The sequence below is a fragment of the Terrapene carolina genome, unplaced genomic scaffold, assembly GCF_002925995.2.
Source record: "Terrapene carolina triunguis isolate 2854851 unplaced genomic scaffold, T_m_triunguis-2.0 Scaffold66, whole genome shotgun sequence".
NCBI lineage: Eukaryota > Metazoa > Chordata > Testudines > Emydidae > Terrapene > Terrapene triunguis.
The window spans coordinates 46,089,520-46,113,356 of NW_020664417.1; the positions used below are offsets into that span (position 1 = coordinate 46,089,520).

The window sequence follows — 23,837 nt, forward strand, 5'->3', positions numbered from 1 at the left end:
CAAACCCCATGGCAATAACATCCTGTGTAGTGCAGTGTATTGCAGTGACCAATACACCACTTAACATTCCAATTAGATGTAACAATAATAGCATCACCTTCTCTTGTTTTGCTTTTCATCCCTGTTTGCTTTTTTTGACTACAGTAGGGCATTGGGCTGATTGTTTTATTTCTGTGTTTTTACATTTCCCTTTATTTGGCCATTTTATACATTTGTCAGTGAGTGGTATTATCTCTGACAGCAGTTACTAGCTCATGATGACAAAGGTATGGAGCTGCACTGTCCCAATGCTCGCTGGCACACAGGGGAATGTGCAGGCATATCATCTGTGGGGATGGTGCAGCCAACTTCCCTCTGTTCACTAGGCCAGGACCAGAGCAGGGCACTTTGGCCCAGCCCCTTCGCCACCTTCTTAAATGTGGATTGAGCCCCTAGTGGTACATGGAGGAAAGGTTCCTTGTGCAAGGGACAGGGGAAGAAAAGCATCTTGCTTCCTCTCCCCACCTGTGCACCTATTCTGTACCCAGAAAAAACTGGCCCTTCTGTTTTTCAAACTCCTTTCTAGTCCTATAAACAAACACAGAGCAATAAATAAATAAGTACAAACAAGGTAGCTGGTTCTACCATGGCACATTTCTTCCCTTGCAGAAATTTTATATTTATCAAAGTCAAATATTTTGAGCCAACTATGATGCAATAATGAATACTTCAGTAGTAGATTTTTTCTTCAGTGACACAGTGCTTAACACCACGGGTCTGCAGGAAATAACACTGGAACTTCAAACAATGGAAGTAAATTAGCAGGAAAGAAAACAAAATAACAAAAAAGTTGATGCACTCTTTGGGCAACACTTGTAAGAAGTTGCATGTAATGATACAGGAAAAAAGTTGTGAAAAATACTTAGCTTTGGAAGATTGCTTTTTATATGGATTTTTGCTGGTTTTAAATGCTTCACAATTTAGACATTTGGTAATTCAATTAATTCAAATCTGTTTTTAAAAGAAAATGTGAACTAGCGAGAAGGCCACTTAAGTTTTGTACCTATATTTATTCATACTAGCCAAATTTCTTTTAAAAAGCAAAACAAAAACATTAAGTAGTTGCACACTCCCATCTAGTGGGCATCTAACATAACTGCAGTTTGATTTTTGAAGAAGGAAAATGTGTTGCTTGGACCCAATATTGTACAGTACAAAATAAATAGAGATTTCAAAAAAGCTGCACTGAATGCCTTGTCTTTTTTTGTACAATACATAACAGATACACAGAGGAAAGCTAAAGTATTTTATTAATAATTTATTGTCAGTAAGAAAGACTGGCTAATGGTAGTTTTCAGTAAAAACCTTTACAAGACCATTGCATCACAAATATACAGACACTATAAAAACTGTGTCATGGTGGTTTTGGTTCTAAACAGGTATGCAGAGGGTCCCCAACACACTTTCCAAGAAGGGAAAAATGTTTACAATTCTAAAATACAGCAACCCATTTAAGACATTTCCATATATCTGACCCAGAAAATATCAGATCTCGTCTAACCTATGTACAGCTGGAATCGCATGAACATGCTGAAATCCTTATAATGAAATGCCAAACCTCAGTGGGGGGAAAAAAAATACATACAGTGAAGCCCTGATTATAATAATAGTCAGGGTTCTAGTTTAATGGCACACTAACACCACTAGATTCAGTGGAAAACAAATTCACAAAATATCTACAAAATCTAGTTAAAACTATTAAAATCAAAACTGTACATAAAATTTACAAAAAAAGATTGGAGAAAATTAATTTGCATTAGAACTATATAAATACATGTATCATGCTAACATGGTGAAGTGGTATGTGGTTTGTTTTTTTTAAAATTTCTTTAACACACAAAGTAAGTACAAAAAACACTTTCAGAAATGGCACAGCCAATGGAAACCTTTGATCTGTCCAATTACAGTAGGTCAGGAAATGGAAATAGGCTAATATGTTGAAATGAGCTGCATGATCCAGTGCAGCCATGCCAGTTTTAGCTCACTAAACAAACGCATTCAAGCACTGCTGCCAAGAAAAAAAAAAAAAGCTCTTGGAGAATCCTTAAAATTCATTCAAGCCTAGGCACTTTTGTTGAGTGTGAGTATCAGACTTCTGTATGTTGTTGAGAATCAAGTGGAGGAATTGTCACATCTTCAAAGTGGCCGTCATCTCCACTCTCATAGTCACTCATCATTACCTCAGACCCCATTTCACAGCATGCTGACACATCGGAGCACGAAGCCGTGGAAGTGTACACAGACAGGGACATGTTGTCTACAGTGGGTGCTTCGAAGTCTCTATTGTACCCTAAAGTGTAAGGAGCATAAGGTTCTCTATAATTACTGTTGACTCCACTGGTTGTGTTCTGAGGTTCTGACATATCTGCTGGGTAGTGATGGGGAAGGTACTGATTAAGGTTGAACCTCTGCCTGCTTCTTGTAGAAGAACCCAAGCTGCCCACCGCCGGCATGTCTCTGGGTGGCTGTATGGATTCAAACTGGTCACTGTATTCTGGTGGTAACGGCGGGAGCTCATCGGGTGCAGGAAAGTCATCAGGTGGAGGTGGGAAATCACTTTCTATGTCATAGCCTCCAGGATAGTAATCTGTATCAATGGCATTTGGATCTGTGTAAAGGGGAGCTGGCTCTTCAACCACCTCATAATTCGGGTACTCCTGGATACCGGGCAGTTCAACACTTGGCATCCAATCTGATGTATCCCAATGATAACCTGCAGTGTGAAGTGGGTTTAAAAAAAAAGTTATATTAGTATTTTGCCCTCAAAGTACACTTGTACTGGAAAATCAACACATTGGACTGAAGACAACATGACTACTAGTAATAAGGACATAACTTAGGTTAATTACTTCTGGAGCAATCTGCTCCCGGTTTCACAAAGACATTTAACACAAAACAACTTTATGGTATGCCATGCATTAAACATTTTATTATTTTGTCCAAATTTGGAGTTTTAATATTTTGGTCATCTCACCAAAAGTGGGAGGTGCTGCAGTTCACCTATAGGATGTGCTGACACACACAATGGTATACAATCATTCTTTTGGTAAAAAATAACCAAAACAGCCTCCCTGAGGAACCTAAATTCCTATGGATCGACACTTGTTGCGTAGTTACTGATTACACTGATATCAGTAGTCTTTTTTTCCTATGAATATATATATTTAGAATATATAAACCTTGTGTTTCCTACTAAGAGTAGTAATCTATGTTTGGTAAAGTATATAGAATGTTTAAAGTAACTTTACCATTCTACTTAAGATTAACATACTGATTCCACTAATTACTTTCCTTCAACTCTATGACTACTTCAGTAATGGAATCCTGCAGCATATAATTATTAAACATATTTGTAAAACCTTTTCATCTCTATTAGTAAAGACATTTGCATTCAAACAAAAACAAAATCACAAAATTAAATTTATCATGCATAAATAACAGAACTGCTCCCTGTTTGTAAGCTTTTTTTCTGAGTAAGTATAAAATACTCCATTGGAGACTGGAAGCCAAACTAGTATCAGTGGTGGAAAACACCACTCAGTTTAATGCCTTTTTACTTTTCAGATAGGCACTAAAAAGGAAAAATGTTACAGGATCTAAATAAGATGTGAAGTCTAGCAAATAAACAGTAATTACTGCAAACAAATACACAGCAAACAACTGAAGGTAAGTCAGTATTAAAATCCAAATATTAACGAAGAGTTAAGTGAATATCAATGAACAACTGCATGCAGAAGTCACCTCTTGAATTGCTGAGGTCAGGAACAGCAAAAGACTCTTTAGATGGCAAAGTGAGAAGAAAAAAGGAGAAAAGATTTGAATTAGGAATCAAATAGGTGAACTAATGTGAAGGCATACAAATAACAGCTATACAGCATGATGCTTCTGATGGACATGCTATGCTCCCTTACTTTTCTCTATTATAATATTGGGGAGGGTAAATCTGCCGTTAAGGGCATGCCTACACTGCAAAGACACCTGTGGCTGGCTTGTGTCAGCTGACTTGGGCTTGCGGGGCTCAGACAAAGGGGCTGTTTAATTGCTTTGCGATGGTGGTGTTTGGACATCGGCTGCAGACCAAGCTCTGGAAGCCTTCCACATTGCAGGGTCCTAGGAACCAGGCTCCAGCCCGAGCCCAGTCATCTACACTGCAATTAAACAGCCCCTTAAGCCCGAGCCCCATGAGCCCGAGTCAGCTGGCTCGGGCCAGCCGCAGGTTTATAATTGCAGTGTAGACCTACCCTGAGTTACACCTGTGCTACCAATGTAATGGGTTATACTGGGGTAACAGAAGGCAAAATTTGCTTCCTGTCCTGTTGAATCTAGAAGGGCTGGAGCGCCTACTTTAGACACATGGATTATGAGAACATGGGGAAAGAGAGAATGAATACAAATTTAGAGACTTCTCAAGATATTGCTGAGCAGAGGCAAAATCAGTCCTTGCTTAGGCAAAACTCCCAGTAAAGTAATTTTTGGGAGTTTTGACTGAATAAGGGTGGCAGGATTTGGCCTGATAATTGCTTCTTTGTTCTGCATGGTTTTATATATACACCTCTACCTCGATATAACGCTGTCCTCGGGAGCCAAAAAATCTTACTGCGTTATAGGTGAAACCACGTTATATCGAACTTGGTTTGATCCGCCGGAGTGCGCAGCCCTGCTCCCCTGGAGCACTGCTTTACCACGTTATATCTGAATTCGTGTTATATGGGGGTAGAGGTGTAATTCTTCTTACAATAAACAGAACTCTGGGTTTTCTTTTTAAGCGTAAGTCTACCACTAAATGCATACAGAAGATGTAAATTTGCAGGGTGTTTGGTAAAGCTTCAGGGTAGTTTAAATATCAACCCAGGTAAAATATTAAATGATTAAAAATAAAAAACTTGAGTCTCTGAAGAATTGTTTTAAAGGATACTAAATGTCTGCATCTCTCCATCTTATCTTGATACTTGGCTACTGTTCAGATCACTTGTGACTCCCAATAAAAATCCCACAAACATCATTTTTTTCTCCTTTCTAACCATTAGAACCACAGAAAATTGCATTAGTCTAATTTTTTCAAAGGTTTCTTCCCACCCATTCTCACAACTCTGCCCATTATACATGGAATACACTGTAATTTGAAAACCTTTGATCAAGCACTAGAAAAGTATACTAGTGAAATGTTTTCCTGGCACTTGTAATTAGAAGGGGAAGTCTGTGCTTTAATCTACTTGCCCTTCTGTTTATATATTTACTCTAAATACTACATAGTACTTAGTTTTTATAGGGCAGTAATTCAAATGGAAGCCACAGCTACAATAAACAATTTTATATTCTAGAGGTGGCTTCACTCTGAACAAGGTTTTAATTGATAAATCCTTTCTAGGAAAGTGTAATACATCCTTTCTAATTAAGGAACACAGAATATTCAGAGGGGCAGGAATACACTTTTTCTCAGTAGCTGATCCCTGGAGTCTATTTCAGCCCAATGCCTGAATCAGCCTCTGCAGATCCATGAAGGGGATGGGAAGGAATGGATTATTTTCATTGCATTGGATCCTTTGCCCTCACCCTTCCTCTGGCCTGCTGAAGGCAACTGGTCTGGAATGGGATTCCATGCAGTTCACAGTGTATGCACTCCTGCATGGACTTGACTATCTAGTCCCTACCTTGACTATCCAGCTCAGACACCAGAAATACCTTGGGTTTGCAGGTAGGGGGACCTCTGCAGCCACAAAGCAAGGGCCTGGGATTTGATCCACAGTCAATATTTTGAGCACATAATTTTATAAGGAAATCAGTCTTTGTGTTACAGATTCTCAATATACCAAAAAGTGGGACAGACTCACTGGCAATGTTTTGTATCTTCTGGAGATGATGGAGTGTAAATAATTACATTATTGAAAGTTGTGTTTGTGTGTGAGGATGAGAGTAGGGGCTGCGCACTGGCCCAGATCCAAAGACCATTGATGTCAGTGGGTTGATTCTCACTGATTTCAAAGGGCTTTGAATCAAGCCCATTGTGCCTAAGGCAGGCAAAATGCCAACCGGAATGCATGAGCCCCACCGCTTCCCTTTACTTGGTGCAATGTGTGCCAACTCCCCTCACTGCTGGCCCAGCTCTGTTGCGCAGTTTTGAAGGACAACTAGCCCATGGCAGCACTCTCTCCCCACCCTGTCTACATGCTAGAGCCTTGTGCAACAAGACTATAAGGACTAGGATTGTGCCTGACATGCTGCACAGGTATTTGTGGAGAGGAGGCACCTCCAAACAACAGGCCAAATTTTGTTAGGTGCGTAAATTTAGGCACTCGCATTTGAAAAATTGTCCATACATTTTATATATCTGTACTGAGAATACACACAAAAACAGGAAAACAGACGCTACTAAAAATACACACATTTTCTGATCAGTAAACAACATTTCATAGTTGCCCGTCTACTTTACTACCACATTACTACAAGACAAAAACATGCAATATTCTGCCAAAGCAGTAAATAAAAAAGTGAAAACATATATATACCTTCTTTTTCCACCGAGTCAACAACAGCATTGACAAGGTGTATTACAGTCACTATGGAAGCTTGTAAATGGTATGGAAGGAGCAAATTAAAACAAACCTATAGTTAGTATCAATTTAAACAGCATACATGTATATAAAGACATAACAATAAAAATAAGTTTTCAGTGCTTTACTACCTTAACAAATAACAACGTAATATGAAATTATATATACAGTCTTTAATTTATTCTTCTGTATAATGGCAACTTGATACCATAACTAGTCCTGAAACCCAAATAATGTATGCACAAGCACAGGGTTTTTTGGTTAGATAGGAATTTCTGAAATGTTTTGTCACCAAATGACTTTAACTGTGGTACTTACTCTAGAAAGATTATAAAATGGACTTTTCTAAAGGACACCAATGGGGAGGTTAAAGGTATTAAACTAGGGCTCATATATATATTTTCCACTTTAAAACCAAAAATTGTTGGGGAATCTTCCAATGAAATGGGACTGAAAATACTAGTGAGGATATAAAAGAGAACGAATAAGGAAAATACCAAGTATCTACATAGTTACCTGAGCAATGTGTTTTTATAATAACTAGTTTTTATAGTAATATAAGCTGCACTAGTAAGCTAAGTGGTCTCGTGCAGAGCTGAATTTCAAAGGCCTTAGCACTTGCTATGCCAAATCAGTGTCACAATGCTATTCTACTTAAAAACAAACAAACAAAATGAATACAAATGAAAACAAAAAGCTTACTAGACTGTTTGTGTGTGCGTGCTCTCTGTCTAGGGAGGGGAAAAGGAACAGGAGAAAAAAGAAGTACTCTTGCAAAGTCAGATTCTACCTCATGTACACATTATTACTGAAGTGACTAGCAGTTGTACGTACACATTTGAGAGCGGATTTGGTTTCATGGACACCTTTCTGACCCAATGTCCAGCAGAAGAGCTGAGTGACATTCTCTAGCTACCAAAATGGCATGAAAGAAGCACTGCTGTGATGCTAAAGCTGCCTGTTTTGGGATATGATATTAAAAGAAATTTCTTGCATTAAAGTTAAAATTGATATCTGGCTCCTTTAAAGGGGGAGGAGGGAAGAAAGAAAAGTGACTGATTACCGTTCTGGCCAAAACTGTTCTAAATGAGGGTCCAAACTTGCCATTGCTTCATGTCTAGAACTCCCACTGAAGCCAATGGGAGTTTTGTGTGCCTCAGTGGTTTAAAGTGGATTAAAGGTTAGTCTCTCCCCTATAACTACATTTTCATTGCCTTCATTGCTCCAGGTAGGATATAACGTGACATATGGTACTTTTCACATCTATCTTTATCCGTTCACTTTCCCATCAATATGTGATTGAAATTCCGGGCAAAGATATTTGGAGATTATGAGGTGAAGAAGTGCTATTAATATAACAGCAGCTTGCTTTTTAATGAAAACAGACGTTTAAAAAAAACCACCTGCTTATATATGTCTCAACATTTTGCCAATAGACAGGGTATCATTTTATTCTGATGAGCTCTTATGTACACCACTAATACACATGTAACTTCACACTAATAAAAAGACAACATCATTCTACTTTGGTGAGAAGTAGAATTTACTTTGTTCCTAAGTAATTAAGGAAGCTCAAGTAGATACATAAACAGACATCTTAATTTAATCATTTTGGATTTATTAACACAGGTAAGGTTACTATCCATTTAGAAAACCGTGTTCAATCATTTTCCTTAACCTTGAAACTTTGTAAATGAAAATGATGTGTTCATATAAAAGCAAAAGGTGTCTGTAGTTAGAATGAAAATAAAATTGAATGAAAGCTTCCCAATTAGTAAAAAGCAAAGACTGAAAATTAAGTTCCCAGAGTCACCATCAAAATACTATTTACACTGATTATAGAATAATATTCTTGTTTTATGTATTGGCACGTTTTTGATACACAGACGTTTTGTATATATTCATATCTGATCATGACAAAAGCCAGATAATTACTACTATACTTCTACAGTAAAATCCCTTTTGCACAACTTCCTTCATTACTAATATAATCCAACTTACAAGCAGTCCCTTAAACTCTGCTCTCACTCAGTACTGATCTGATCCATATGGGAGCTGAGGCCGCAGCAAGAAAAAAAGGAAACAAATGAAACTGTAACACCAAAAAGTTTTACTGAAAGCTGAATGTCAAAGCTAAAACTACACTTGTGCAGAGGCTAATTTTTTTTTTATAAAGAGGACCTGGATAAACTTGTAACCAATGATTACATATATCAAGAAACTTTTGTACCTCCTAACACCACCAAACACCTAATACTGAAATTGTCGTTGTTAGTACTTTACAGTGGAATAAATATTTTGTCAGGATACAGTATTTAACATGAAATGTAATATAGCTGAAACACTTATTTAATTTTACAGGTTTAAGTAGCCTTCAGGAACTAACCTATAGAGTATGTAAATAAAAATATCATATATTACATATATATACATATATAAAATCTATCTATGGATATAGATAACTATATACACATCTATATGGGGTGATAGGCAGGGAGGGAAACAAATGCGCGTGAGCAATAGAAAAGAATGATTAGGCATTACATACCATTGTCATCGCATGACTCTGACTGGAAGGAGCTAAGGGACTGGACCTCGGACATACTTTCTCTAGTGCTGTAAGGATGAGAGGCCTTTTCCTCCAGAGGCTTCTTTGAAAGGCAAGGATCAAGATCTACTACTTTAGCTGAAAGCAAAAAGAAATGTAATGTCAAAAAATTAATGTACTATGGATTGAACATTCTTCATAAAAATTAATGCCCCCAAGGAGTCTGAAAGTATTTGTGACAAAACCTCTGAGCAAGAGGCAACTCCCACAGCCAGTAAAATATATCTGTGTACACTGTTCCTCGTATGTAATGTATCTCGTGTCCTGCTGTTTACAATAAAATCTAAACGACTCAATTTTTTTCTTTGTGTAAAACACATCCATAAACTCATAGCCCTATATTAGTACTATAGACTCAGGGTATGTCTACACCCAGCCGCTAGTTCGGCGGCTGGGAATCAAAGTTCTGGGTTCGACTTATCGCGTCTTGTCTGGACGCGATAAGTCAAACCAGGAAGTGATCGCCGTCGACTGCGGTACTCCAGCTATACGAGAGGAGTACCGCGGCGTCGACGGGGGAGCCTGCCTGCCGCGTGTGGACCGAGGTAAGTTCGAACTAAGGTACTTCGAACTTCAGCTACGTTATTCACATAGCTGAAGTTGCGTACCTTAGTTCGAATTGGGGGGTAAGTGTAGACCAAGCCTTAAACTCTGAATTCTAAATATAGTTGTACCACAAATATATTTTAACAAAAGATGATTGCTTACTGTCATAGTCAAAATCCCAGCTAGGTTTCTGAATTGAGTCACTGTCTGAAGGAGAGTTAGATGGAGGTGGCGGAGGCAAGTTAGGTGCCACACTGCAGACAGCCACTGCCTTTCGGTGGCCATGTACAGAATCTGGGTTAAAGGTACTAAACTCCGGATGCTCTGGGATGGTCGACCCCTCAAAAGAATTCCTGTCAAGATTGTTCCTGGAGTCACTTGGAATGCTTGGAGTATAAGAAATGGGACGAACAGGCACCTGGGGTGGGATATCTGAGTAAATGTTCTTATTCAGTTTTGAATCAAAATATGGTCTTTGCAAGAAAGTTGTTGTTGTTCCCAGGTGTTTATCTTCAGACTCCGGCTGGTGTTTCTTCTTTCTACTGATCAGTTTGCGGCAGAAAACAAAAATCCCAACTAATAAGAAGATTCCCGCTATGAAAACAATAATTCCGATTACTTCTGCTAAGCTAATGTTCCAAGATGTTGAAACGTATTTATTGAGAACAATCTCTGCACAATATTTTCCTCCAAATCCATGGCTACAATTGCAGTGATATGAGCCATATGTGTTCTCACAAAGGGCACCATTGAGACATGGGTTTTCTGTGCATTCATCAACATCAGTTAGGCACCTGCCAGAGCAGAGAAATAATAGTGAACATTGATGCTAATTAACTAATACTACATGAAACTCCTAGTACTCAGCAGTTGCAGATTTGTTTTGTTTTTTAATATACAGAATTTACATTTTGCTGTACAATTTGCTATTTTATTATTTATTGTTTTCTTATCTGGGGAGTACAAATACTATTTTTAGCTGCATTTTTTCACTGCTGTTTCCCCCAAAATAAAAAAGGGGTTGTTAACTCTTCAAGTGTGGAGGGCACATAAATGTTACCACAGCATCTAGGGGGTAAAGCATAAATTTCTCATTGCTAAGTAACATCCATTTTACACTTTCCTAAAATATAAGCATTTCAAAGCTGACAAGGCTGAGACACCAAACTTTCTTCACCATTTCAACCTTGTACCATCAACAATATTAACTGAACTGCTTTGTCTATGTCCAAACTAGAGTCCCTAAACCCATATCCCATAATGGGATCTACTGATGTGAATTCCACTTGGGTACAGGCTTCTGTATAAGTGAATCCCACTGGAGGAGCTGGAGCTTCAGTTGTAAGCTTCATGCCTTCTTATCTGTGGTTTTTCAGCTTGACACAAACAATTTTATTAGGGCAAGATTTGGCCATCCTTATTTATGCTGAGCAGCACCTTATACTGCAAATAGCAGGAGCACCCATGCTTGAGGTGTGATAGGGAAGTTCTAATGCTTTTTGCTGCCAAGCTGCTGAAGAATTATCTTTGAGCACTTCGCTCAGAAACAACTGTGAAACAATGTGAGTAAGGACAAAACATTGCAGTTTACAGAATGAACTGCAAATGACATTTTCAATTTTCCATTACGGCATTAGTTGATTAAAAACAGATTAGGACAAGACTGCCTCTTTTGATCCTGACACAAAAATATTAGTGCTTCCTTATTTACAAATGTACAAACTGAAAATATTAACATACTGATGAGTCTTTCCTCCAGAAAGGGAAATTAGGTCTATAAATTCCAAACCAGCTGATATGGAAAAGACAGCCCTAAAAGAAACACTTTTCTCTTAAGACAGTGTGGTTCCAATGATCAAATGTGCAAGGAATACAGATTCCAAATTTATGTTGTTTGCATTGTGATGTACTACTCTGAGAGCTTTGAAGTTTTAATATTCTGGACAGTATTTGTCATGAAGGAATCCAGATACATCTCTAATGTGCATTTGAGTAAGATATAAACATTGTGCATACAAGGTAAGCACCTATTTTAGAACTATTAAGGGTGGGACATACTAAGCATAATTAATCTGAGTGACAGAATCTTCCTGCAAAATTTGAGTTTTCATTGTTACAAAATTCTAAGGGTTCCGGCCCAAGCTAAATGTTCTTGTGTTTGTACTAATTCAGTTATGTGCTAATAAAAGTAATGTTGCTAAAACTGTAAATGTAACCAGATGTACGAAGCTACTAACCTTTCTCCACGAAAACCAGTCTCACACTCACAAACGGGCCCATCCAAACTATCAATACACTTGCCACTGTTTTTGCAAGGGTTGTCTTTACAATATGGACCCAACTGACACCTGGAAAGGGAAAAAATGTATAAATTATTTTCTTCCCATAAATGGTACAAAATACAGCCCTGATCCTGTAAGGTGTTGAGTGCCATCAACTTCAACTGACTTTAGTGGACACAAGGGTGTCCGAGACCTCACAGGTCAGGCCCTAAATAAAGTAGATGGAAGAAGATATACAGAATCTTATTTATATTGTAGGACTCCAGAGGCATTCTTGTTACAGTAACACATTATAGATTTATATAAAGAGTATAGACATTGAATGTAATGACTTGCATTTTTATAACAAACAATGAAGACGTACCTCTGACCAGTGTACTGTCCTCTGCACTGGCAGACAAAATCATCACTGACCGAAATACAAGTGCCACCATAAAGGCAAGGATTGGAGGCACATGGATTGACACTCACTTCACAATGGGTTCCCATAAACAAAGCAGCACATTTGCAATAATAACCTAAAGTCAAGCAAACACTGTATGAGAGGCATGCCTTTAGTGCATTCAAAGAATCTACCATTTCAAACCTACAGGGGTGGGATGGGGGAAAGGGCAGGTTGGTAGTCAATATCTCCTCTGAAGGGAAAGGAAATCTAACTTCTCAAGTTTTAATCAAACAAATAGAAAAAAGAACACAAAATGGCATTTGGATGGAGACAATATTTGTTAATAGAAATATAAACAATTCCAGAACCCACACCCACTCAACACCCCTCAGAAAAAACTTATGGCCCAGGATCAGAGGATTGGATAAGTGACTTAAAACAACCAGCAAAAGAATAAATAAAGCCTACCTCCATTGGTCAGTGGATTGCATATGCCTCCATTCTGGCAAGGACTGCTTGAACAGCCTTCAGTAGCAGTGAGTAAACACCCAGGAGATACATCTACAGATTCTTCCATATGTGCATAATTCCGCGGTTTGCTGTTTAGTGGAAGCTCTTGCCCATTAAGTACAATGGAATCCATACATCCTCTGAAACCATTGCTGACCTGTGGACTCCTCCCATGCCTTGTACCTTGTTGCCGAACATGTCCACCAAAAAATACATAGTTATCTAGGTTTAGTGTTCTAAGCGTGCCAGGAGCAGTACCAGATGCAGTGTGCACCCTGTCCAGAACCAGCCGCGCGTAGTTTCCATCCACTTCAAGAGACACTGAATGCCAATGACCATCATTAATCTGAATACTCTGTACTGAGACAATGCCAGGACCACTGCCACAGTCAAATTTATACTGTAGCCTCCCATGGTGAATCTATGTAGGGGAAAAACAAAGGCAAAACAAACACCCACACATCATTAGCTTTTATTTTACTCTGTGACAATCAACCAACATTATCACATTAAGCAAATATGCTAAATAGTTATGCCAGTAGAGGTTTCCAATTATGTTAAAGAAATGACAAAGCATTATTAGATGTTGTTCATACAGGAGGTTTATTTATGTTATATAACATGATGATGATGAATCATTGCGCATATGGCTCTTTGTTTGGCTTAATTAAAATATGTGTGCTTTACTTTGTCTTTATTTTTTCCTGTGGTAAAGGATGCGACAGATTGTTAAACAGATTAATTAGAGAACGTTTGAAGAACCAGGGTCTCCCTCTTCAGTGTTCCCACTTGGGAGCGGTTTCAAGAATATATCTTCAATATCATTTCTGTATGATATATCAGCATATTTAAAAAAGACTGATCTTTATTTTAAAGTTGATAGTTTTAGATAAATACCATCAGCTGTAACAAGAGTGAAGGATCAGTTTTATTAAAGAAAAGGAATTATTACACATTAAAAAAAGCTTTTGATAAATGTTTGCTGTCATCTGGATAAATAACAATACATTTTTTACTTTGAAGGCAATATTCATTATGAGAATTCTGCAATGGTGGAATTATTAAATCTTTAAACTCTGGTAATAAAAATATCTTTTAATTAGGCTGATGTCAAAGCAAAGTATGAGGTAGAGATCTATGCAATGGTAGATTATAATATTACCTCTAAGATACTATAGTCTGTTCCTCGGGCATACATGACAACTGCATGGGTTGAATATGTTCTAAGCCTCATTGTGAGCTTCATTTCCTCTTTGTTTTCATTTTCCAAGAGACGATATTTCACATAGCTGCTCCCAGTAAATGTCACCGACGAACCAACTGATGCTTAAAAAAGACAGACAGGCATGAAATGATTTAACACAAGATTAAAGCCAAAGTTCCCTTTCAAAGTACTGCAGACTTATCCAAAGCATTTCAGAATTAAAATCTCACCAGGACACTGGCCAGGCTTGTCACTATGGCAAACACAGGTGTACTTTCCTTCCTTAAGATCTGCTATACATTCAGTACCTTCGGGGCATGGGTTTCCTTCACACACATTATTCACAAGGGGGCACTTCCCTTCTGTAAAACAGAATAAGTGGTTTATTTTTCAGGCATGGTAATTTAAAGCAAAACCACCTTGAACATAAAATACAAAACAAAGTTCTTAACTTTAGACAATGGGAATGAAAGTGGTAGTTATTTTGGATGACTGACAAGAAAATAGGCTAGGCAGCAAGTATATACGATAGCTATGGAATTCCTAAACAGTCATGATTTCAACGCCTGCCAGCAGAAACTCTGAAATAAGAATGTGCCAGCTTACCAAGGTAAATCCAGGTAGATATTATTTTAGTGGAGGTTTTGTTTGTTTGTTTGTTTTGTTTTTTTGAAGGCCATCAAAAGATGTGAACCCTCACCTACTATAAAACCTTAATTATTTTAGAAAATAATACTGTACCTATTTTTTTTTATTTTTTAGAAAAGATTCATAGGACAGATCCTCACCTGGTGTAAATCAGCATAGCTTCATTTACTTCCATGGAGGGTCTGACTCAATCCATCCTGTTCTGCAGCCATGTTTTACTATGCCAGTTGAAGGTAAGGCTCCTGGCACTGTCCAGATGTTGTGTGGAGCAACATTCTAAGCAGCACCAGGGAGATAGACAGGTGCTCTGTGTGGACTTGCATGTCAAAAGACATCTGAGCCTTCAATCAAGAAGCAAGGTAGGGCTGCAAAATGGGATGTTCACTTTTATAAAACAAATAAGTAGAATGCTTTAGAAACTAAAAACCCTCTTATGGCTTTACACTGGATAAGCTATCAAAAGGTGGACAGCTATATGTGGGGCAAGAACGACCCCAAAATCATTTCCTTATTCTTCTCTTATTTAGCATGAAAGAGCGCAATTGTGTCAATGGTGGCTATAGCATATTTTTAGTGTTTGGACTATAAAATGAATGTACCATTAATGTCTCTGGTTGTTTGAAATTATACCATTTATTTTCAGGGTACATCTTTTCCTTACCTTTGCAAAGACAAACTGCTGTTCTGTGATGACGTGGAGTGACAAAACTCAGCCTGGCTGTGCTGTGGGTTGACATGGAATTCTCATCTATGGTCACTTTTTCTTCACAAAATTTCCAAGGACAATCCAGGCCTGCACAAAGCTTGTGGAAAACGTCAAGTATCCGGACACCTAAGATCTCTTCAAGGTCAGCTACAGAGGAGTTTATCTTCTGGAGTAGAATTCTGGTTGGATGTTGAGAACTACCAGATTTCTCAACAAGCAGTAGTACATCGAGGTTTGAAGGAGGATCAGAGGGTTGCAAACTAACAATCTGTATGTCACTTCTTCTCACACCCAAAATATTTCTTAAAGCTCTCTGGAAATTGCGCCAGTAGTCACCAATGAATTCTTCAGGAGCGAGGTTTGCAAAGCGTATAGCAATGCTGTGGTTTAGCAATTCTTGCGTGATTTGTCTGATGTGCACTGTAATGTCAGCTGCAGTAGTAAATTTTCCATCTGTAACAGTGACATTCAGGAGGTACTGTCCTATGTCTAGCCTTTTGTGTGCTATCAGTTTACCACCTGTGCTAGAGACAGAGAATAAGGATTCCATCTTGGGATCCAAACTGTATGTTAAAGTGTCATAAACATCTTGATCAGTTGCATGGATTTTCCCAATGACACCACCTGAATATTCTTCTCCAAAGGCTGTAATAAAGATTTCTAGTGGCAGAATTGCTGGGGGATAGATGCTCTCCTCAATAATTCTAATGTCAATGTAAGTCAAAGATGACAACTGAGGTTTTCCATTATCTGCCACCTATTAGAAAACAGAGAAATAAAGAATCAATTTCTGCTTTGTCTCATCAGATTTTAACAGAAACATTTATTGTACTGTAGAGAGTAAAACACCCTTGCAAGATGCTGCTTTCAGAAAAAGTTATTATTTTTCTTATAAGAAGATGCCTTATTAAAGTTTCATACATAACACAGGTCTTGATAGAAAACCTAGCAGCGACAACATAAATAGCTCATATCAAAATTATAGATGTATTTCTATTATCTGTGCAATACAATTTAAACTCATAAAGCAGCAAGGACACCTTTTAATACTGTCACTGCTATTTATTAAAACAGGGAAAAAAGTTGTCAGTGTGAAGCTCCAAACACACTATTACACAATACTAGCCACTGATTCATAGTTTTCAGGCAATAATATCACAGCAAATATGAAAAGCTAAGGTTCTGAAATAAAGTTTCAAGTCCTAGTGATTCACTAAGTATCTAAAAAAAATTTAATCTTCAAAGATCAAACAGATACGCTGTTTATAAGAGTACATTTCTTTGCATTTCCAGATGTGTTAACAAATAAGAAATGCACAGTAGCTCGTTTCAGACAGCAGATGGTGCTTGAAGTATTTTTTTTATTTCAAACATGGAAATATCTTACAAAGTCACAATGACTCATGCAATAAACATCCAACACACACACTTCTCCATACAGTCATTGGGAGAACCTCAGTTAAAACAAATCCAAATTGCAAAATGCCAAACATTACATTAAACTGAAAAGGCAGAAAGTTATATTTAATTATATTGTGTTTCATGATTTGTCATTGTGATGAATAAAAACATCCTGTGATGGTATTTGTTTCAAATAACTATACAAATTATCTTCAACAGTATCAGACTGTGTAGCTCCAGCAAAATTCAAAGACTTTTTAAACATGATGCCAGTGAACCCACAACCCATTCTGGCACAAGGACACATATTGTGATACAAAGAGAGGAAAAATAGAATAGGAGAGTGAGATAATGTCCTCCCATCCTTTCCCTTCCATTTTTCTCATCCTTCCCTTCTCAGTTGTTCTTCTCTTTGCATTACCTCTCTGGAGCAGAGTTCTGTCACAGAGAAGTGAGCATTGCAACTCTAATAGGACACGTGGTACAGAGTGGCACAGGAAAATCATATGTTGTGTTAAAAAAATCTGTATAGTTATTGTATTACTATTAGAAATGGTTAGTGCTCTTGAAGATAGGCACAGGAAAATCATTTTATATTTTCATACACAAATCCAAAACTTATGAAAATCTGAACATAAGATTTTTAAAAGGTATTACATGTGTGCAATATTTACCATTTTAATATTGTATCATTGTAGAAAGATGGGCTTATGTCTGGAAAGCTGACTTTTAGTAACCCAAATGTTTAAATAGGGAGACAGGACTCAAGCGCATGCTATGTTTGGTTTTGCCTAGATTTCTGACTGGTTGTTCTAAACATAAAGGGCAGAGTTTGGAAGTGGGAGACCCTGGTTCAAGTCCCTACTCTGACTGGTTCAGAGGTCTCCCACATCCCAGAAGACTTCCCTAACCACTTGGCTAAGGCCTATTCTTGGGTGCCTTTCTCTGTTCATGGAAAAAATGGGAAAGGTCGTGGTTTCATCCCATTGTGGAAAAAGACAATGTTGGAAATCTCAAATATTTTTGCAGGATGGGAAAAGTTTCCCTACCCAGCTTTAGTGGAAAGGAAAGCTCTGTTTTCTCACGAATGTTAAATATTAGTTAGGGGAATAATTTGGAGCTTTGGGGAGAGAAATTATTATTGGCCTTTAAAGAATGTGTAGGAACAGAGCAGAAGATTTCTCCCGAAACAAGAAGTCTAGAAATGAAATGTAAGACCTGATCACGTGCAACATTTTGGGAAATTTTTTAGCCCTAGGATCTTGATTCCTCTGTTCATAGTTATCTTATTTATCAGTTTATAGCTGAATTAAATAACATCTGATAAGACAATGAAGAGTTGTCTGATCTTTTCTTATGGCACAGTCATCTAACAGATATAAAAACGTATCTGGGAAAACTAAGCTATCAAAGAAAGTGAGATTTATTGAGTTAGACCATCTTCCCTTTATTTTAGATTGCTTTGATAGCAGCCTGTTGAGTTAGAGATTAAGCCAAAGTATAAAAAACATCTGGCACTTGAAAAAGTTACAATATCAGAGACAGATCTTCAGCTGATGTAAAATCTGTGCAGTTCCATTGACTTAAATAGAATCAATGAAATGTGCTGATTTACATCAGATGAGAATCTAATCCATTGTGTGGAAACATTGTTACAATACAACATGTAAATTAGTATCTGATGTGTATCGTAAGAACCAAAATTGTATTGCTATTGTTCTTATATAGAGCCATATGAAAAGAAGACTGTGCTATATAAAGGTATTTCTTCATCAATAGGTAATATTTCAGCGTTGCAATGCTGTGAAGTCTTTATTAACCCCTGTTATGGACATGTGAACATTCTCTAGCTTATTCCTCCAACTTTCAGTTGGAAGCCACAATAGGAAGAAGAATGCAATAAGGCACTGCCCTCTGTTACCACCAGTAGATGGTCTCAGGAACAGCACTGCAGATCTAGAGCAGGGGCTCTCTACCTTTTTCTTTCTGAGGCCCCCCAAAATGCTATAAAAACTCAACGGCCCACCTGTGCCACAACAACTGGTTTTCTGCATATAAAAGCCAGGGCCGGCATTAGGAGGTAGCAAGCAGGGCAATTGCCTGGGGCCTCCATGAAGCTCAGATGCTCAGGCTTCAGCCCCAGGCGGTAGGGCTCAGGACCCCCAGCTTCAGCCCCACGCAGTCGGGCTTCAGCTTTCTGCCCTGGGCCCCAGCAAGCCTAACATTGGCCCTGGTTGGCGGCTCCCCTGAAACCTGCTTGAGGCCCCCCAGGGGGCCACAGACCCCAGGTTGAGATCCACCGATCTAGAGTCTGGCTGTTTTCTTGTGCAGTAAAATGCCTGATAAGAAATGAAGGAGAGGGACAGATTTCTGAAAAAAAGATGCAAAATGAAAGGGTGGACAAACACATTAGGACAGATATTCAACCTATTTACTCCTCACTTATGCCTTAATCCTGCAATGAAATCCACAAAGAAAGATCCCGCACCTGCTTGGAGTCCTGCTGAGGTCAACGGGGTTTGCCTGTGGCGATCTCACTGCAAGAACCACTACTTAGGATATACAGATCATGTCACACAAATGCAAATGGCCATCCTCCAACCACAGGGGAAAAGTGAACTGGGTAATTAAACTGGTTAAAAACACAAACTGGCTAAAGATAAGCCTTTCATACCTTAATATGGAGAAAATAATGATCCTTCACTTTGCGTTTCAGTGCAACAGATGTGGTAAGCACTCCCTGGTGGTTAATCTCAAAAGTGTTCTCTTCATTTCCACTCAGAATGGTGAAGATGAAAGGTGGACCATTATGGGAAGAATCCTTGTCTGTCACTGTGAGCTGGAGCACACTAAATCCAACAGGCTTATTTTCCTATAAATGTATAGGAACATTGCATCAGACAGTTTCATTATAACAATGTAATCAGTGAGATACTCTGATTCGGTTTTCCTTTCCACAACAGAAAAAAGTCAATCGGTATCACAGTATTGTCAAACAGTTGTTTTTTCTACTTCCCGGAAAATTTTCCAGTTCTTTTGGGTTATTGTGTTAAAAAATGTCATGGGCTTGAAACTCCATTTTTTTTGACCTTTGGTCTTAATGAGCACTGGTACCTCTGGGTTAATTATTAACTCACCAAACATTCAAATCTAGCTAATGCTACCTATTAAGGATAATCACAGTACCTGCACATAGATGAGCACATGGACTGTTTTTCTCCTGCAAAATAACCACGAAGTGGGAGAAAGGGAGATGAGTCCCTGGGTCACAACCTGGCCCAGAGCTCCTAGTGGGGCCGTGGGTAAATGCCACAATTTAGCCCCCGTTAAACAGCTCTCAAGTCGAGCTTTTTACACTTATAGCTCATCTAACTATTTGCATCACTGGGATGCAGCAGGGTTTATATACACTTGGAAACCAACTGATCAGATTTGTCAACTACTGTACTCTACAAATCTCTATTTCCTTCTGGAACAAAGATTATACACCATTTCCCGCAGAATATTTAAATGTGACAGCTGTGCTGCACAAAGCCTTTTTCACTTTAATATGTTGGTAGAATGATGTGGTATTGAATGCAGGATATCAGTAAAATGCCATCCATTAAAAAAAATATCCACCCTCCCAATATGCACCCCCTCCGTTTATCAACTTTTGAGCCCTTTTGCTACTGTTCTTTGAAAAGGTTCTGGGACAGAGATGACTTGAGGAAGTAGGTGAAATTCGCTGAGGTCAACAGTTTAGTGGTCTGAGCTTTGCAGCTGATACTCTTCATGCCAGCAAGTCCATAAAACAGACCAGGGCCATATTTTTAAATGTGGATGCCTAAAGTTGGACACATAAGTGGCCTGATTTTCAGAACTACTGAGCCCTTATGGCTCCCACCTCATTTGAATCCAGTGGAGCTCCTTTCCTTGTTACATGTGGGTGGACTGGAGGGGAGTTCACCATTCTCCCTGAGGTACTCTGGCTGATTAGAAGGGAGTGACATTGACCTCATGTAATACAGAATTATTTCCTCCTCTCCTCCAGCTAGAGTGAGCTGTTGGGGAAGAGGAAACTCCAAAGATGTACTTGAGATGGGAACCAGTGACCAGGTTTCCCTTCTTGACTCTATGGATATTCACTGAGTGACCTTGGGTATGTAGGTTAGGGCAAAAAAGTGGACATAAAAAACTGCTCATATTTTGGGGGTGAGGATCGGCTGCACATCACTCCACAGATCTGGGTTTTTTAAGATAGGTATGTGCTTAACTCCCACTGGTTTGTTGGAATTAGGCACCTAAATACCTTTTAAAATCTGGCCCACTGGAAGAAAAGCACAAGGGAGAGAGCACAAGGGAACATGCACCCAGCAGCATCTATTACTTTCTTGAACAGTGTGCCTTACTCCCATGCTCTAAGAGTTAGAGTCGAGGCAGGTGCATTCACAGCACTTTCTGACCACTTTGGGGAGTCTAGTACAGCTGTTTGGTCTAGACTCCTCAAGTTCATGTGCATTAGGAGTCCCTTCATTTCCCCTATAAAATGGAAATCATAATTTTACCTACTTTCATAGAGCATTTTAAGAGTCTGAATAAAGGTGCTATGTTAGGATGACTCACTGGATGAGTTATGACTCCCTCATTCTGGTCCGTGTTGACCCATGCCAGCAAGAGAAAGCATCTGAGGAGTTGCTCTAATTTACATCACTAGCATAATGTCTTTAATGCAACTATCCCAAGTCCCTCTTACCTACTTCAACATGGTTCCCATGTCAGAGGAACGGGAACAGCTGGTGCAGGAGCTGCCTCCACCAGCAGGAAGTTCCCTGTATCTGAGTGAATTACCTGCTAGTCATTTGAGAATATGGTCCATTATTACCACCTTATAATGGAAAACTAAAGCTTGTGTGTTGTTATAGATGAATTATACTTTTGGGATAGCACTCAGTTATTGGTTCTGTCATAGACACATTTTTGTGAATATGGAGAATTCTGAGCACTTAACTATTTTTATTTTCATATGCAAGGACAAAGGCATAAACCACAAGAGCCAAACAGACAAGTTAGCTATGATCAGTCATCAATATGAGTGAAATATGGTTCAGGGTTTCCCTAAGTCAGGAATACTTGCTTATTTAATCTTTTTTCCAGTGCCATTATGTCCTGCCCAGTTCAGATTTGTGTCATGCCCCTGGCATACACCTGAAGGGTATAACCAATACAAAAAACTTTCGTATTTCAGAGAGTTAGTTTAATATCATATTATTTTGTTATATTTTATTCTGAGTATTCCTGCTATCTCTATTTCCTTGTTTCAATACTTAAATCCTCAAAACATCAGTTCACATCTACCTGTACAACGTGAGATGTGAATGACATTTCCTTTACAGCTGCTCAGCATCATCTCTTAATCAGCCGAAGAGTGCTATGGAGCAACATACATTAAATAATGGTCTATGTGCAGGAGTACAGAACACCTGCTTTACAATAACAGAGCAGCTAAAATATAGTTTTCTAAGCATAATCTCCATCTATTATTAGCAAAATAGGTCAATTATAATGTATGTATTTTTAAGATGTACTGTATATGTATGTTGAATGTTGTACAGTGTAACACAAAATAAAAATAGAATAATGTACATGTTAAAAGGACACACATCCTATGAATGAAGTATTTCTCTGCAACTTTTGTAACAAGGTGGCACAATATGGTCCTGATTTTACAACACTTATTTACACTGATAAGCACTTACTCAGGTAAACAGTCCAATTTATATTACTTCAGCCTTAAATAATAAAAAATATATATATATTTTTTTCTGTTGAAAAAATTTTCAAGTCACAGATTAACATCCAAAAACTGTATTTAGTTTGATTGTCATAACATCTATAGTGCTATGTTTAGATTACCTGGATGATAACACTATAGTTCCCCTTTGAGAATACTGGAGGATTGTCATTTACATCTGATACATCAATATTTACAGTAGTTGTGTTGACTCTGGATGGATTTCCATTATCTGAAGCTTGAACTGTCAAAGTGTATCCTGAAATCTTAAAAAATAAAAATAAAAAATAAAAAAATTCACACATTCATTAAAGAAACAAAAAGGTGACAAACTGAAGAATTTGTATTAATTGAGAAAAATATTTGAACCCACATAATACACTGGTACTTCAGACGAACAACAAGGCTCTAATATATATATCATATACTATAATTAATAAAAGACCCTCTTACAATCTGAATAAAACAAACACAAACTAATGCCATAAACAGATGCTGTCACTTTTTAAAATTGTCCTCATTGAAAAAATTACATTTACCTTAATTTTAAAACACCTGAAGTCATCAGAATTTACATAAATATCACCCCAGAAAATGGCAGTGTAAGTTACCTGTATTTTAATCTAACCAACTGAATAAAAAAAAAAGTCATAAAACTTACTTACCTCTTCTCTGTCTAGAAGTTTAGTCACTTTTATTTCACCCTTGGTAGGGTCAATTGTAAAAGGACTCCCCTGATTGCCATCTATAATTGAGTAGTGAATATGATTGTTTGAAGGTCCATCAGCATCATCTGCCATAACCTAGAGGACATCATATTTTCATGTAAAACTGATCTAGGCAGACACTGGTGATCTTTCAATAAATTCATTCTAATGGAAGGCACTGCTGTTTCAGGTCTAGCATATTACAGAGTTATCAAGGCAAAAACTCCAATATTTGGAATATACCAAAGTCAGGTAAACTAATTTCTCTGGAATCTCTCTGCAAATGAAATCATAATTCATATAAATGGACTACAACTAGTACAAAATATTCTACACTTTCCCTATATGTTTTATATTCCCAGTTCTGAAAGATTTCTTAAAAAGTTAACAAATTTACAAATTAGTATTTATTTCTCAGAGAGAAACTATGATTGGCTCAACTGAATAAAATAGAGAAAAGATAAAACCAAAACCACA

General features: G+C 38.0%; 1 protein-coding gene across 1 annotated transcript in view; it reads right to left on the reverse strand.

The window, feature by feature from the left end:
* Window positions 1-1,271: 1,271 nt before the first annotated feature.
* Window positions 1,272-23,837, reverse strand: part of FAT1 (FAT atypical cadherin 1) — a 161,911-nt gene continuing 139,345 nt past the window's right edge. The window contains exons 16-29 of the mRNA XM_024203281.2: window positions 23,319-23,456; window positions 22,776-22,919; window positions 19,555-19,752; window positions 15,435-16,236; window positions 14,356-14,487; window positions 14,084-14,247; window positions 12,880-13,342; window positions 12,391-12,544; window positions 11,982-12,092; window positions 9,907-10,538; window positions 9,139-9,276; window positions 6,546-6,605; window positions 3,781-3,816; window positions 1,272-2,752 (exon numbers count right to left, since the gene is read on the reverse strand). Of these exons, the coding sequence (XP_024059049.2) occupies window positions 2,127-2,752; window positions 3,781-3,816; window positions 6,546-6,605; window positions 9,139-9,276; window positions 9,907-10,538; window positions 11,982-12,092; window positions 12,391-12,544; window positions 12,880-13,342; window positions 14,084-14,247; window positions 14,356-14,487; window positions 15,435-16,236; window positions 19,555-19,752; window positions 22,776-22,919; window positions 23,319-23,456 (3,798 nt within the window). The 3' untranslated portion in view covers window positions 1,272-2,126. The remainder of the gene's footprint in view (window positions 2,753-3,780; window positions 3,817-6,545; window positions 6,606-9,138; window positions 9,277-9,906; window positions 10,539-11,981; window positions 12,093-12,390; window positions 12,545-12,879; window positions 13,343-14,083; window positions 14,248-14,355; window positions 14,488-15,434; window positions 16,237-19,554; window positions 19,753-22,775; window positions 22,920-23,318; window positions 23,457-23,837) is intronic.